This window comes from Mus caroli, chromosome 13, assembly GCF_900094665.2.
Source record: "Mus caroli chromosome 13, CAROLI_EIJ_v1.1, whole genome shotgun sequence".
Taxonomy (NCBI): domain Eukaryota; kingdom Metazoa; phylum Chordata; class Mammalia; order Rodentia; family Muridae; genus Mus; species Mus caroli.
Genome location: NC_034582.1, coordinates 65,456,267 through 65,473,691, shown reverse-complemented (window position 1 = coordinate 65,473,691; position 17,425 = coordinate 65,456,267). Strand labels below are relative to the sequence as shown.

Below are 17,425 nucleotides of genomic sequence, written 5' to 3'. Positions count from 1 at the left end.
GGCTTTGGTAGGGTTGTTGTGGTGGTTTTAATTGCATGTATGCAGAATTGTAGCTATCAAGAATCAGGAGCAATCCATGCAGCAGGCTCAAGGGGGCAGTAGACTTTTTACTATTGTCTTTCCTTGCTTGATTTAGGAGCCTGTACATGTACTTACCTGTGTTCCAGTCTCTGGGTCTTTATCAGTAGATTTTATGAGTGGTGGCTGTTTTATTTTAATTATTATTTTATTTAGCATACCACTTAGAGTTTTTTTATGACATATCTGAACACATATGTCCTTGGGCTTTGTTATGACATATCTGAACACGTATATACTTGGGCTTCGTTTGTTTTCATTTCCTCATTGCCCCTTCTCCCCTTCCCCCATGATGCTCTCCAACCACATAGTCTCCCTTCTCATTTAAGGTCATGGTTGGAGAGAGAAAGATGATAGATAAGTAGAAATCTATAGATGGATATATAGGTAGATAGGTGATGCTGAATATAGATGATGCATGACGGACAGATGGATAGATAGATAGATAGATAGATAGATAGATAGATAGATAGATAGATAGATAGATACATACATAGATAGATACATAGATAGATACATAGATAGATACATAGATAGATATACATAGATACATAGATACATAGTTGATACATGATTAGCATAAATCATATGAAAGTGTGATTCTGTCTCTCTTCCTACTCCTGTGCCTTGATTCCCTTCGTTCCCATTGTATTGCATTCATTCTGTCACCATATCATCCCTTGTTGACTTTCATGTCATGTAAGTGTCAGCTGTGCTCTTGGGGTGCTGAGTGGGTAAAGGCATGAACAGGAATTCATCCAGGTGACCACTGCTATGTAGATTAGGAACTGGGTTTGGGAACAGCAGACCTCTAAGGGGCCCAGTTTCTGGGCAGTGCTACTGTCAGTCAGTGAGGCCACTTTTCAGCAATCATAATGATCCCCATGCGATAGACAGTGCAGATGAGCTGCAGCAGGGCAGGAGAATCCAAGCATCCCCACAATCCCTAAGTCTGGGAAACCAACCCAAAAACCCATGAGAAATTTGGGAAACCTAAATTCTTTTTGAATATGTACACATATGTGAAAATTCCAGATATGAGAGGAAACAGAAATATTTGGGACTTATTTACTCCTATTATGATCTCGAGTTCCATCCATTTCCCCTAAGTAACATAATTTCATTTTTCTTTGTGTCTGAACAAAGCCTGGTTGAGTATATGTACCACACAGTACTTAGCCACTTCCCTGTTGATTGCCAGTGTGACTCCATGTCTTGGCCATTGTGGGTAGTCTTACAATAGCCAGGCATACACATGCATCCCTGTGATGTGCTGACCTAGATCCTTTTTTTTTTTCATACATCACGGAGGACTGTAGCATGCAGTACTCTAGGGTTCATTCTCTGAGGAAACCTTACACTGCTTTCTACCATGGCTGCATCACTTTTCTTTCAAACAGCTGCCTATCCTCTGTCCCTATAGCCTTGACGACATTTATTAACCACCACTGTCACGTGGTTTCTTGATGATAGACATTCTGACAGCAATGAGAAACTTAGAGCAAATTCAATTTGCATTTTCTTGAAGACTAATAATGTTGGACTCATTTCTAAGTTGGGTGATTATTTGTATACCTTGCTCTTGGTGATTGTCAATTTTGTTCATTTGCTCACTTACTGATTAGATACTTTTGAGATTGGGGAGTTAGCTCTATGATACTTTATACATATTATTCGTCTTTCGTTCATTCTTTCATTCTTTATCTGGTGCATGTGAACAAAGATTTTCTATCACCTTCTCTCCTCTGATGATGCTGTGCTATTCTTTTTTAATTGATTTTTTTTCATAGACTATCTTCTGGTTATGGTTTTCCCTCCCTCAGTTCTTCCCAGATCTCCCCACCTCATCACGGAGCAAATTCCATTCCCTTTCTTTCTTTGTCATTACAAAACAGCAATCTGATATAGACAATAATAGTAATAATTGTTTGTTTTATCCTATTCTGTTCTGTTTATATTTTATCTCTATGTATAATATTTTTGAATATTATTCAATTCCATTTGTCAAATTTGGCTATTTCTTGAGCCATGGAGGCCTGTTTGAATTGTTTACCTACAATTATACCATGAATGTAGTCTATGTTTCCCTTTAATAGTTAAAGCCATTAATACATTTTGTGGGGTTTCATTTGTTTCTTTGCTTGCCTGCTTGCTTGCTCACTCTCTTTCTTTTTCTTTCTTTGTTCCTTGCTTGCTTGCTTGCTTGCTTGCTTGCTTGCTTGCTTGCTTGCTTGCTTGCTTGCTTGCTCAATTGCTTGTTTAACAAGCTGAGAGCTCCCAGTCTAGTTTAAGTGTTCTACACATGGATATGCAGTTTCTCTAGCAATATTGAAGATGCTATCTTCTCTCCGGTGTATGTTTTGGAAACTTTGCTGAAATTCAGGATGCTCTATCTGAAAGAGTTTATTTCATTCATTATTTTATTTCATGGCTCTCTATGTCTATTTTTGATCTTTACTAAGCTGGTTTTGTTACTATGGCTGTGTAGTATAAGCTGAAAACCTAGCTATTATGATACCCTCAGCATCGTTCTCTCTCTGTGGATCACACTGCCCATCCAGGATGCTCTATGCTTCCAGAAAAATTCAGAATTACTTCTCATATCCTTGTGGAGGATGTCATTGGAATTTTGACAGGGATGGCATTGCATCTGTAGATCGCTGTTAATGGTGTAGCCTTTCTCATCGTATTAATATTGCTGAATCATCAATTCTTTATCCATTCTGGTTTCTTTTTCAATTTCTTTATAAAGTGTTTTGAAGATTTCAGTATTTAGTCCCATCAACCATATAGTTTGCTATATTCCTAGAAATTCCTTTTAGGTATTATGAATGGAATTATTTTCCCGGCCTCTGTGTTGGTATATTTGCTATTTTGAGAAAGGCTTCTGATTTCTCTATATATTTTCAATGATTTTCATTGGATGCTGACTTATTCTGACTCTTGGATGGTATTTCTGTGGGTATCTGTTAAGTCCCTATGATCTATGTGTGGTATAAGTCTGAATTTTCTTTGTGTGCTTTTCCTTTTTGTCTGAATACTTTATTTGTTACTATGTTTCCACATTTTTGGAAAGCATGGTAACGAGGTCACCCATTGTTACCGTAGCTGGACAAATCAATGCCTTTATGTCTATTTATATTTGTTCTCTGGAGTTGGGCTTATCAGTGTTCGGTGCCTATGTATATAAAATTTCTATATTACCTTGGCAGGTCATTTTCTTTATTAATATGTCACTATCTTCTGTATCTCTCCTAATTTTGGCTTTGTGTTAGTTTATCAGAGAGCATAGCTGTCCCTGCCCATTTTCAGCTTTACCTCCATACCTTCACTTTCAGTATGGATGCATCTTGGCCAGAAAGTAGTGGGTATTTCTTTAAAAAACAAAAAAGACTATCTAGTCTTACTTTTTACCTCAACCAGCTGCTCTACATCTTCCAACTGGACAGCTGAAGATTCACTATTGAGAGGGATTGATCATAGAGTCCTGTAATTTCGTGGGCTCTTTTCTTAGTAGACTCATTTATTCCTTTTCTTTTTCTTGTATTCATATTGGGTTTCTCTGGTATACTGTGTGAGATGTTCTTATGTCTCCTCAGTTAGGGTCTCTTTCCATATGAAAATCATTCTTTCCTGTGTGCTTGTGATGGATTCTGACCTCCTTCCTTTTCTATATGTACATTTCCTTTAAACATCCTCTACAAGTGCTGCTGATGGCCAAGTCAAGCTTCAGCTGGTTCTCGTCTTGAAATGACTTTCGTTCTCTATAGTTACTGTGGTATTTATTTACTCATTCATTTGTGTGTATCCTTCCTAACTTCAGAAAAAAAATTGTGTGTTGCATGTGTCTGATACACTTTTAGAAAATAGACAGAAATTTGTCAACATGGTTAGTTTTGTAAGCTATTATTTTATATAGTTTAAAGCAAAGTCCTTATCAGTTTGTCATTGATTTTACTGTACTTCACTTTATGTCTTCTCTTTCTTCTTCTGTAGCTTTTGTTCCAAGGCAGGAATCCTGGTGTGGCCTGGGAATTCTCATTGCCAAGGTCAGGGGCTAAGAAGACTCCAGCTGCCCAGCCCAGCTACTCATGGGCCATCGTACGCTCTGAGTGCTCCGTCTCCTGTGGAGGGGGTAGGTCACTTCTTATGCTGCGCTGGAGGTGCGATGTAGATACAGAATGAAATCAGGTCATGGGTCATGAAAGATAGAAGCATATGTATAGAGCAAGAGTCTTAATCCATGCTTATTAATGAAGTAAACTGTAAAATAATTTGCCATCCCCTTGTATACTCAGATCCACCAAGAAATTTTATGATGTTACAAAAACTTGTAATGACAATGAGAAGAAATGTCACTGCAGAAAACCATAATAGATAATAGACTTACTGCTTTAATATCACAGAAATTTAAGAGTGTGAGAAGCAAGAAACAATTCCGTTTTTTATTTGTTGGGATTTCCTTTGTAGTTTAGTATATCACCTGATATATTAACTGATGATATATTAAACTACAAAGTTCTATGGGCTTATGACTTGATGTTTGTAGGTTTGATGTCTGACTCTTAGGTTGGGTGTTCTAGGGGCACATTAAGTCCCTGACCATGTGCATGTGATGAGGAATGTACACCATTTATAAATCATAGAGTATATTAGAAATATTTGTGTCTGGGTTGATGCAATTTCACAACCTGTTCCTGGTTGCTTTCTATTATTTTGGCAAAAGCCCATGGCAAACAGTGCCTTGGAGGAGAAGAGGTTTCCCTTAGGTCACATCCAGGTTCTAGTCTGTCACTGTTTGTGGGAGCTTAGAGTAGTTAGACACTTCACAGCTATACTCAAGATCTGAGAACTTGCTTGTGCTCTCCATTCTTAAAAAGCTCATGACCCACTGCCTAGGGAACCCAACATATACAACCCCTTATTGAGACTCTACCCAGGAGAGTCACCTTGACAATTAAAGCTAACTGCCTTACAAACCATACAAATTCTCTCTCTCTCTCTCTCTCTCTCTCTCTCTCTCTCTCTCTCTCTCTCTCTCTCTCCCTCTCCTCTCTTCCCCTCCTCTTCCTCTTCTTCCTTTTTTCTCCTCCTCCTTATATGAATAATCACAGCTGCTGTAACAACCAGGTCATGGCAATAAGTCAGAAAAATTCAATAAAGAAGTGGGTGGTTTCTTCCACTACCACTCTTGCATTAGTAGGTACTTCTTTCCTGAGTGATAACTATATCTTTACATGGGGTCCATAAATGAGTATGACTGCTGACAATCCCACTCCTGGTGTCCTATGGAGCATCTTCCTGCACTTTGAGGACTGGCCAACCAGGAGGAAACTTCCAGTCCAGTTCTGGCTTGCTTTATCTAGGTCCTGTGATCACAGATGTAATGCAATCACGTATTGCCTTCAGAATGGAATTTTTAGTTACTCTAAGTTGGTAAAGTTGTTTAATATGTTCATGCTGTTGGAGCTTTTAAAAAATTAGATGTGATGTAAAATAGCTCATTTTGCCTGGTATACAATCAATATTAGAGAATGAAAATCTAACACCAGCATCATTTCATGGTTCCAGTTCTTGACAAATGATCAATTGTCCAGGAATCTGATAATAGATCTTGAATGTTGCCTTCCTTTCTTACTGACTTTGCACAGGAAGAATATTTAGATTCCTATATTCCATGCTTTCAAAATCATAGCTTGTTCAGACTTTCCATTATTGTGGATTATTAATATCCAAGTATCATCTTCTTAACTATCTACAAATAGGCAGTGCCAAACTGGGAGAGGACATTTGGAAATCTCTTCATAAATTCTGCCTGGCATCAGGAGGAGGTGTCCTCCTTCTGGGATTATGAACAGCCATGTTGTCTTCTATGATGGGTCAGATTCCATAGGGAAATGATGTCCTGGCAGCCGTGAACAACCACTGCCCTCCACCTTCCTGTCTGGCTACTTTGTTTACTTCTTAATCTCCATTTTTTATTTATGACATAACCAGACTTTAGCTCAATTTTCCTACTCTGCCAGGCCTTGAATTGACATTCATTCAGCCCCTGGGATATGGCAGGGGAAGCCAAGAATCTTGTGGTGACCCAGCTGATCTGGTGGTGTCTGCTTCTGGAAGGGAGACTTAAATTTGGTGCTGAGCTCATGTTTGCTGTTCACTCCATAAAAGCATCAGATTTTCTTCAAGTTTTTATAAAATGTAATTTTTTTCAAATATTTTTTTCTGTGATTGAATTGTTTCAATGTGTCTCAGTCAACTAATCATAAGCTCCTTTTCCATATTGAAATGTTTACAAAGCAGGGCCCATGGCAATGGTCCAAGGTCTCCAATATGCAGTGGGCATTTCTGGGGATGAGGCTTTTCTTTTGGATGAACACATTCACCTAATTCATGACTCAAGTTTCCCCAACAAGCTTTAAGACTAGTTTTATAAACCTCTCATAGATTTCCTTAATACTCTCTTCTTGGATAATATTTCTGGAGCTTATGCTTTAATTAATTGAGGAATTAGATTTGGAAAATTGAAGAGAAGCCATTAGTAATCTTGCCCTTATTTTATTACTTTCAAATAATTCCTTCACTCGTTCATGAATTCCTCCCCTCAGCAAATGCTAAAATTAAGATCTGGGATTCAAACTTCTTAAAGCTATCCAGGTAAATGTTAAGAGGTCCAGGAGACCATAGATTAATTCCTTCTGTGTCTAGATTGGCAGTGAATCTCGACATGCTCCTTGAATTTCATAAAAATGGATCAGTGACTTTTTAGTTGGTAGACAATAGAAGTGAAGTACACCAGAACAACTGCACCAAGAAAGTGGGTGTTTCTATGAACCCACTATTTTGTAGATATATGAGGCCCAGGGTTGGGCTCTGGGCCTTTGAAAGTGCTACTTTTATGAATTTTTAAAAAGATTTTAAAGTGTGTGTGTGTGTGTGTATGTGTGTGTGTGTGTGTGTGCATGCATGCGCACACTGAGCCTGAGGAGGCCAGGAGAGGCAACTGCATCCCCAGGATATGAAGTTACACAGATGCCTTTATACGGTGATGAGCTACTCAACATAAGTTTTGGGAAATGTACTCAGATGCTCTGCTAGAGCAGTATGCACTGTTAGCCAATGAGTCATCCCTCTAGCCCTGGTTTTGTACATGCTTGATCCACAAAAATACACTCAGTCTGGAGAGAGACTTTGTCCATGTATGATAAAGGGAAGATTGTAACTCTGTTATGCAATGGTCAAGAAGAACCCTCAGACACCTCAAGACTGTGACTCAGACAGACCATTGTGACATCAGGAATATGTGTCCTATAGAGCAGTATTACAGAGATAGCTTCTGGGGAGCAGGGGCATCCTACTGCATAAATTATCAATACTTCTGCATTTTCTGATTCTGGTGTCGACTTGATTCCAATTACGCACTCTTACCTTTGCTTCATGTGCTATCACGTTTGGAATCTCAGAGTAACTTCTTTCTCTTGAACTTCACTAGAAGAGCAAAGCAATACAGATAAACTGGAAATGATTCTAGATCTCAGTCACCTTCAAACAGACCTTCTACAAATAACTCTGTGCCTTTTGGCCTTGACTGTAATGAATTCGAAATGAGTTTCCATTCTCAATCCTATCTTCCTACCTCCTGAAGGAAGGAAAATAAGTGAAAGGGAAAGAAAAGTGGTATGTTTTCTGGAGAGGGGAGACACTTTCTTCAGTAGACCTAAGTTGGATCTATCTGACAGGTTTCTTCAAGGATGCCTTGAAGTTTAGAGTGAAACAAAGAAGTCCCCCTTACCAAGGAGCAGCAATCCTTCCTCCCACACCTTGTTCATCAGGACAAGAGTCAAATGTTTGTCCTTGGTCCTGGAAACTGACCTTATCCTGGTGGGCATAGGCAGATCTTCTCTACACCCTACTGTGTTTATCCTCATGCATGTAGGACTTCATGTTTGTACATATAGAACCTGAGAAGGTGGGACATCTGTGTCTATGTCAATATTGTCTATACACTTTCTCATTTCAATATGGATTTATTTCTCCAAACACATGCAGGAGTTTAATTTTAGTTTCCAAGGTGTCTTATTTAGTGTTTACATTTCTGTGAACAGACAGCATGACCAAGGCAGCTCTTACAAAAAAAAACCCAAAAAAACAAAAAAACAATATTTAATTTGGGTGGGCCTACAGTTTCAGAGATTCAGTCCATCATCATCAAGGCAGGAAGGATGGTAGCATCAAAGCAGATATTGTGCTAGAGGAGCTGAAACTTCTATATCATTTTCCAAAGGGAACCAGGAGAAGAGTGGCTTCTAGGCAGCTAGGAGAAGGGTCTCAAAGCCCACCTCAACAGTGACACACTTCTTCCAATAAGTCCATACCTACTCCAACAAGACCACATCTCTTAATAGTGCCAATCCCTGGGCCAAGCATATACAAACCACCACATTCCACTCCCTGGTCCCATAGGCTTCTTCAAACACATGAATCTATGGGGTCCATACCTAAACATAGCACAAAGCAAAATATATTTAGTCCAGCTTCAAAAGTCTCCATAATCTATAGCAGTCTCAACAATGTGTAAGTCTGAAGTTCAAAGTCTCTTCTGAGATTCATCCAACCACTTAAGTGTAATCCCCTATAAAATTGAAATAAAAAAGCAGATCACATCCTTCTAATATTACAGAATATATATTATCACTCCAAAATGTCATGGTGAATAAATAATGGACCAAACTGAGAGTAACAAACAGCTGGGCAACTCCAAACTCTGCATCTCCATGTCCGATGGCAAAGTGCTCTTCAGATCTCCAACTCCTCTCATCTTTGTTGACTGCAACAAGCTTCTTTCTCCTGGGCTGGTTCCACTCCCTGTTAATGGCTTTCCTCAGTAGCTATTCCATGGCTCTGGAACCTAAAAGTTTTACTGTTAGCCTTTCTCTAGTTACTCCACAAAGAGACCTATGGCTTTTTACAAGGGTAACTGTACACTGGGGAAAAGGAAAAAAAAAAAACAGACTTTCTGTGGTCTATTGGATACTGGTTCTGAATTGATGTTGATTCTGGAAGATCCCAAGAAACATTGTGGCTCTCCAGTTAAATTAGCAACTTATGAAGGCCAGATTATTGATGGAGTTTCAGCTAACATCTGACTCACAGTAGGTCCACTAGGTCCTTGAGCTCATCTTGTGGTTATTTCCCTATTTCTAGAATGTATAACTGGGATAGATATACTTAGAAGTTGGCAAAATACTCACATTGGTTCCCCGACTGGTGGAATGAGGGTTATTATGGTTGGAAAGGCTAAATGGAACCCTTTAGAGTTGCCTCTGCCAAAGAAAATAGTGAATCATGAACAGTATTGTATCCCTGGAGGAATTGCAGAAATTACTGCCACCATCAAGGACTTAAAAGATGCAGGCGTGGTGGTTCCCACAACATCTTCCTTTAACTCTCCTATTTGGACAGTGTGGAAAACAGAAGGATCATGGAGAAAGACAGTTGACTATCAAAAATTAAACCAGGCAGTAACTCCAATTGCAGTGCTGTATCAGTTGTAGTTTCCTTAGTTGAGGAAAGAAACACATCTCCTGGCACCTGGTATACAGCTATTGATCTAGCAAGTGCTTCTTTTCTCAGTACCTATCCATAGGGGCCAGAAGAAGCAATTTGTTTCAGTTGGCAAGACAGGTAGTATAGCCTTACAGTTTTACATCAAGGATATATTAACTATCCTGTCCTGAGTAATAACTTATTTAAAAGTAATCTTGATCATCTGTCTCTTCCACAAATATCTCATTAGTGTACTATATTAATGACATTATGCTGACTAGACCAAGTGAGCAGGAGGTAGCAACCACTTTTGATACATTGGTGAAGCATATGTGTAGCAGAGAACGGGAAATAAATCCAACCAAAATTCAAGGACTATCCACCTCAATGAAGTCCCTCTAAGTGAAAGATAACTTATTGCACCTGGCCCCTCCCACCAACAAAAAAAGAAGCACCAAGTTTAGTGGATCTATTTGGATTCTGGAAACAGCACATTGCTCACTTGTGTGGGTTTCTCAGGCCCATTGACCAAATGACTCAGAAAGCTGCTACCTTTTGTGGGGCCTGGAACAGGAGAAGGATATTCAACAGGTCCAGGCTGCTGTGCAAGCTGCTCTATCACTTGAATATGATCCCACAGGCTCAAAGAATTTAGGTGGCAGATAAAGATGCTGCTTGGAGCCTTTGGCAGGCACCTGTAGGTGAATCACAGAAGAGATCTTTGGGATTTTGAAGCAAAGTTCTACTATTATCTACAGACAACTATTCTCTTTTTGGAAAAAAAAAAAAAGCTCTAGGACTGCTATTGGGCCATAGTAGAAACTGATCATTTGACAATATAGGACACCAGGTTACCATGCAACCTGAACTGACCATTATGAGCTGAGTGTTATTGGGCCCATAGAGTCATGAAGAAGGATGTGCACAGTAGCAGTGTATTATCAGATAGAAGTGATATATATGAAATCAGGCCTGAGCAGGTCCTGAAGGCACAAAGAAGTTATACAAAGAAGTTGCCCAAATGCCTATGGTTTCTACTCCTGTTACAATGCCACCTGCTGCCCAGCATGCACCTATAGTCTCATGGAGTATTCCCTATGGCCAGCTGACTTGAAAAGAGAAGTCCCAGACCTAGTTTACTGCTGGTTCTGAACATCATGCAGGCACCACACAGAAGTGGACAGCTTTAGCATTACAATCCTTTTCTAGAAAAACCCTGAAAGATACAAGCGAAGAAACATCTTCGCAGTGGACAGAACTTCAGGTAGTACACATGGTATTACAATTTTTTTGGAAGAAGAAATGGCCAGATACATGATTATTCACTGACTCATGGTCTTTACCCAATGGATTGGCTGGATAGTCAGGGATTGAAAAATTGGGAAGAAAGACATCTGGGAAAGGAGTATGCGGATAGACCTCTCCAAATGGACAAAGAATGTGAAGACAGTTGTGTCCCATGTAAATGCTCATCAAATGGTGATTTCAGACAAGGAGGAGTTCAATAATCAACTGGATAAGATGACCCATTCTTTGGACAGTCACCTATTTCCCCAGCCATCCCTGTCATTGTTCAATGGGAACATGAACAAAATGGCCATGGTAGCAGAGATGAGGGTTATGCTTGGGCTCAGCTTCCACTTACCAAGGCTGATCTTCCACTTACCACTGCTGAGTACCAGATCTGCTAAAAGCAGAGACCATCACTAAGCTTCGGATATGGCACCATTCCTCAAGGTGACCAACCAGAAACCTGGTAGCAGGTTCACTACATTGGACCACTTCCTCTGTGGAATGAATAATGTTTTATTCTTACTGGAGTAAATACCTATTCAGGTTAAGGATTTGCTTTTCCTGCATGCAATGCTTCTGATAAAATCACCACACAAGATCTCATGTTATTGCAACTGACAGAGTAGAAAATTAATTTCACTAGAGATCAGTAGAGGGAACATTTGGAAGAGATTATATTAAGCTACTCTGAGGATCCTCTTGCAGGGGTTGCATGCATGAGGAATTCCTGAGGATGGGCAGGGTGGAGAGGGACACACTGAAAACACAAAATCTCATAGAGGGTAGGGTTGCTAAGGATGCTTTCAGCATCCATGCTGAGGTGAGGAGAAGGGTGCACATCCTGGACTCTGAAGGCTGAAGATGCAGAGGTTTCTCTGCAAAGATGAGAATCCAATTATTTAGAAAGCCTAGAAGCACACTGAACTCAAGACTATGTTCATCACAAACATATTGTGATCAAAGCACTCTAAGACTAAAAGAAAGCCATTGATCCAGAGTTGGGCTTGTTCTGACCTTTGCTTGCAGAGAAATTTAAACAGGTTCTCCTTCCTTACCCTTTGTCCATGTAGCTGTCTGCATGAATGTCACTCACACAGTTGTATGTTGTAAGTGGCCCCTGAGGCCCTTCCCAGTTTCATTCTGTGGTCTTGGTCAATCAATAACATGTAAGATAAATCAAGAGTAAAATGAGAGTTGGCTGTCCTCGCAGCCCTTAACCAGTGCTTCCTTCATGCTGTGAACTTTCTGAAGCTGAGTCTCTTATGGAAGAAGAGATAAATGGTGAGATATAAAAAGATATATGCTACAGAAAATATATGGGGACCTAGGAAGGCTCCATCACCCACAGGCCAATAGACTGGGTAAAGTGTTGGCTTCGGCCATTAGCCATCTGTCTACAATCCTCCATCTTTCCCTGGCTTCAAGACAGCAGGAAAGTAGTTCACTTTCATGAGGGACAAGATGTATATGTCAGAATTATTTAGTAAAGAAGACAGTGGTCTCTGGTGAAGCAGGCATCACTTTCCATTGTGATTCTGCAGTGAGAGTTCTTCCCATACATGCTGTATCTATGCATGTTCCCCAGTGCACTTTGTGCACACTCTGATACTTCTGGCATCTCTGGTGTTCAAGAGTCACTGCAGAGAAACAATTACCCCCCAAAGAAACTGATTCCAAAAAAGCAGTAAGTACTCTGAACACAGAAGCTAAGAATGGCCAGAAGAGCACCTCCCAGGGGCACTGAGGAGGAAGTCATAGCAGCAGTTTGGAAGATGCGTTGAAGAGAATTAGTGGAAATAAAATCCCCTAAGACTTGAGACTGGGGACCAGGGACCATGAACAACCCACCCACACATATGGCTTTAATCATAGGAATCTTGTGTAGGAGAAGAATTTCTGTTAACAAAATTCCCAATCCTACTGACATTTATAGGCTGAAGTCAACATTTTAACAGTGCAGGGATGCAAACAGGAGACCAGACCATCATGGAGAACAACGGCAACTCTTGTATCTATTGCACCATTCACAGCCTCTGCACACAGGAAAACAACTTTTACCCTGCACAGGGACCCTGTGCTGACCAACTGAAAGTTTCTTGCTCCTTGATCTCCATTGGGCCATTCAAATCTAGGAGTATTATTCTCCCTCTTGTAAATCTAACTCTGCAGAGAAGACATTTGGCCAGATTCATCCCATCATGATAACCGTTTTCTATCAGCATTACCTTCTGTTCTTCTTTGCCATGAACTCAGTCTTAAGATGTACTCATTCCTTCTTCCTGTTCCTTCTATATTTTGCCTTTTACGACTCTTTCTATGCAAGTCATCCACAATCCCTATCCCTGTGCTCAACCAAGGACCTCTGCTCATCTTAAAGCCCTTGTGGTTTCTGTCTGCCAACTTTATTCTCCAGGTAGAACCCCACTGAGGTACCTGAAGTCTTTCTCAGCTCAGCTTTCTTGATCCCATGGCACTCAAGGGTTCACCATTCATTCCCCCCATGTCTGTAAGACATCAGGGCTTCTTTCCTCTGCCCTGACATCCATGGCTTGTCGCTACATCTTCATCATATATAAATAGGATATATAAATAGGAAGGTGTTTTATACAAGAGACTAGTTGCTTGTAAAACAGAAAGAGTGGCTACAGATAGTCTCCTGTAGGTCTCTGGTTTTCCAAGATCTTAAAAGATACACAAAATTCTAGAAGCCTTTGGTGATAAGGAATATAAGCAACTCATACAAGCATGTGATAACCAATTAAATGTTCACTGTGGCAAAGTATGCCAAACCATCTCCCCCTTCTTCTTTCAGAGACTCTTGCTCAGACTCCAACTGTTGAAATCCAACAATAGTAACCTAGCCGAATATGCATACTTCTTCAGACACTTTGGGGAGGGTCTCATATATCCAGGAAATACAAGGCACACTCAGTCTAAAGTGCTCTGACTAAGGAATTAAGATAAGGAATGTCCTGGTTTGATTTGGAGAAATGCGAAGCAATCTGCCAGGTAAAGCAATTGACCAGGTAAGCCCAGAGTCAGGGCAATGGAGAACAGTACTCCAGACACAATAGCTCACACAACCCTTTCACTCATACCACATTCACTCAAAGTGGAGTTTCCTTCCACAGTGCTTGATTTAGGCTTTTCAAAAGAATTTCAAGTCTTCAACACAGCCTCCCTTTCCACAGGCAAGATGAACTCAAAGGCGGGATGCTACAGAGACCTGAAGGTTCCGGTGAATGCATCTTTCTGCAACCCCAAGACACGACCTGTCACAGGGCTCGCGCCCTGCCAGGTGTCACCTTGTCCTGCCAGGTAAGAAGTCTCAGGGTTCCCAGATCATTGGATCCCTTGGTTCTAGAGAATGAGAGTTGATCATTGCCAGATCCTGGTTCGTTGTAGCAAATTGGCAAATGGAGCAAAAGCAACCTGAATGGAGGACCAGGACAAATGTCTTTGGGGGTGAGAAATAGCCTGAAAATTCTTTCACCTGTAAAAGGGAGTCTTCCTGTAATCTTGTTGTTTTTATGAGCAGGTGCTAATGGTGGAGTCTCCCAAAGCTTTTGGTGGCAGCCACCACTGCTTACTTTTTACTTAGTGAATGTCACACCCAAGGCCTGCCCAGCTTGTAAACTATTTAGAACCTACAGTTACACACATGTGCACAGGTGAGACAAGTTGTCTATCATCTCCTTTCTGCCTTCATGACTCCTACTCCTCTGTTCTCTGAGATGTGGAGTTGGGTAATTTCCTGAGAGACGGGAGCTCCTGGCCATGTAAGACCTCATCCTGGGGCTTCACTGTTTTTGTTGTTATGGGGAACAGGTCATAATAGAAGGTGAAAACTATTTCTATGTAAAGGTCCACAGAGTATGGAAAATGGATCCCCAGTTTGGGGAAATAGTTTGCTAAAGCACGTGACTATCTATCTCTCCAAGTCAGCTGAGTACAGGGAGGTGACTTCTCCCTCTGCTCTCTTTAGAACTCCAAGTGAACCTGGCCTCTCTCTCAACATAGCAAGGGAGACACATACCACACTTACAAAGCTTAGAGTTGCCCCCATCAAGGTCAGGACCTTCTCCAGAAAATGATATCCTCTCAACAGTGATGTCCATAGAGCCCTACCACCTTTCTCAGCCAGCAGCCCCACATCAGCCATGATTCCTTGACCTCAGAGCCCACAGCTGTTGAGCCAGATGTTGGTCAGAAGTTACACAGGTTTTGATAAACTGTTGATCACAAGGTCCCCTGGATGTCCTCCTAGGATCTGTACTACAATGAAAAGGTGGTCCTGGAGTCCATGGGAACTGGGCACAATATTTTTTAATAACACTGGCCTTTGCAGCTTGCCTGTGATGCCCAGAAGGTTGGTAAAAGAAAGCTACTGGCCACCTGTGATCTAAGTGTCTCATGGGCTGAGCTGAGCCAGAAGGAAAGAGCACATCACGCCACTGACTTGTTGTGGGTCTGCCCGGGTCTTCTAGTGCAGTCATGTCAAGCCAGGGACATTTAAGACGTTAGCCTGACAGCCAACTGAGAAATAGAAATAGGTCACCACTGACTACAGAAGGAAAGGAGGCTCCCACTGGAGGGAAAGAGGGCTGAGGTACAACAGGCAACCAAGGACACTAAATGAAGCCCAGACAGGTGCTAATCAGTGATCTCAGTGGTAGCTAATACAGGAAGGAGTCCAGCATGAGCCAATCTCAGCTGCCACCTGGCTAGAGCAGGCATGTATGTGGGAGAGAGTGGAGGATGATGGGGCAAGTGTACAGGAAATCTCTCAATGTGAGGTGCTGCTCGGACCTCCTGAAGTCCACCTGTGCTTGCTGATTGTTCTCATGGATGCCAGGCTCCTTGTCTCCTGGAGAGGGTGGACATCTATCCTCTGAGAGGAAGAGGAGGGGAGAACTGCCCTCTGGCAGCCTTGCTTTACTCTAGCAGATGTGTGTCAAGGGAACTAGTATCATCAAGGATCATGTCCTTGAACTGGAGTTAAGGCTTGTCAGAAAAGGGTTCAGAGGAGCCTGGCTAGAGTTCTGAAAGGACAAAAGCCTTGTCATGTGCGGTGCCAAGGTAGCCCTTTCCCTGTGGACCGCTGCCTCTGCACCTGTATGCCCTGTGCACAGCTGCCTCTGCACCTGTGTGCCCTGTGCACAGCTGCCTCTGCACCTGTGTGCCCTGTGCACAGCTGCCTCTGCACCTATGTTCTAGTTGACACCACTAGCTGACATGAGGGTCTTAGTTCCTGGTAATCATATGGGCCCACTGACATGCATTGGTGCCTTGCTGCTCACTCACAACTGGCTCACTTACAGAGAGTAATGCTGTTTCTCCTCACTGTGTCTCTGCTGTCTCTGTCTTACTGATATGGAGGGAGCCTCAGTCAAAGACACCTCTGCATTTCCTGTGTCCAGTATAATGTATGTCTCTCACTCTGATACCTCTTAGTTAAGAAAGAATCATCAAGGGCCAGTGTCTAATAACCAAAGTGCCACCATTCACTGACCAAAGGATCACTCTAGGGCCGGGGTTGGGGAGGTATGTTGTATCTAACAGCACATGGAAGACACTTGATTTTGTGGGTCCCCAGTTTTCTGATGATGCCTTCTTATCTACCTTGATACAGCTTTGATTTTAGAATATTCGGATTATTTCCTGTGAAAGAAAGCTTTCTGAAACAACACAAAATTCTTACTGCTGACTTCAAACCATGCATTTCTGGCTAGGCAGTTTTTCAGAAGGAAATGGCTCCTGATATGTTTCTGGGTTTGTTCTTCGTCTCTACCAGGCTGTGGGAGGCCTGGAAACAAGTGGAATCCATAGGTCTCTAGTTAGCTGAGAAACAAGAGATCCTTACTACAAAAAGCTCCTACAAGGGGGGTTTATGGCTCCTGAGCTGTGCCAGGGCTGGAGGACTGCACAGAAACAGGTGGCATGACACACCTGGCAAAGGTGCAGCTGGGATCAAGACCTGGTCTACCTGCCTTCTCCTGATTGGATATCACCCAGATCAAAATGGAGTTACCACTATGGGATAAGGTAGGGCTTGAAACAATCCATGTTAAACCTAAGAGGGACACTCACCAACTCTTGGCTTCTGATCATTTTATCTGTAGATGGAGAAACATTCTCATCAATTATTTATTTGATCTGTAACAGAAATTATCAAGGACAAAGCAGAAAACCGAATTTGTACCACACACTAATCCTTATAGAGTCTGTTTGTCTAACCACTGCCCATCTGCACCTGAGTTGCAGAGAATATATTTTCCTTAAGATGTTGATTTGTTTTTTTTCTATAAGTTGTAAAAGTGACATATCCCTTTTGTCCAGGTATGTTGAGTTTGGATGTGAAATGTCCCTCCTAGGGTCATGAATTTGAAGGTGTGGCTAACTATTGATAGTTTTTTGTTTGGGGGTTTTGTTTGTTTTTTGTGTTTTGTTTTGTTTTTTGTTTTGTTTTGTTTTTGGAGAAGGTCCTGAAACCTTTAAGAGGTAC

At 41.4% G+C, this 17,425-nt stretch overlaps 1 protein-coding gene across 1 annotated transcript in view; it reads left to right on the top strand.

Annotated features, from left to right (window-relative positions):
* Adamts16 (ADAM metallopeptidase with thrombospondin type 1 motif 16) overlaps positions 1 to 17,425 on the top strand; it is a 118,509-nt gene that overhangs the window by 76,740 nt on the left and 24,344 nt on the right. Inside the window, exons 17-18 of the mRNA XM_021180538.1 lie at positions 4,075 to 4,213; positions 14,112 to 14,238. Coding sequence (XP_021036197.1) covers positions 4,075 to 4,213; positions 14,112 to 14,238 — 266 coding nt within the window. The remainder of the gene's footprint in view (positions 1 to 4,074; positions 4,214 to 14,111; positions 14,239 to 17,425) is intronic.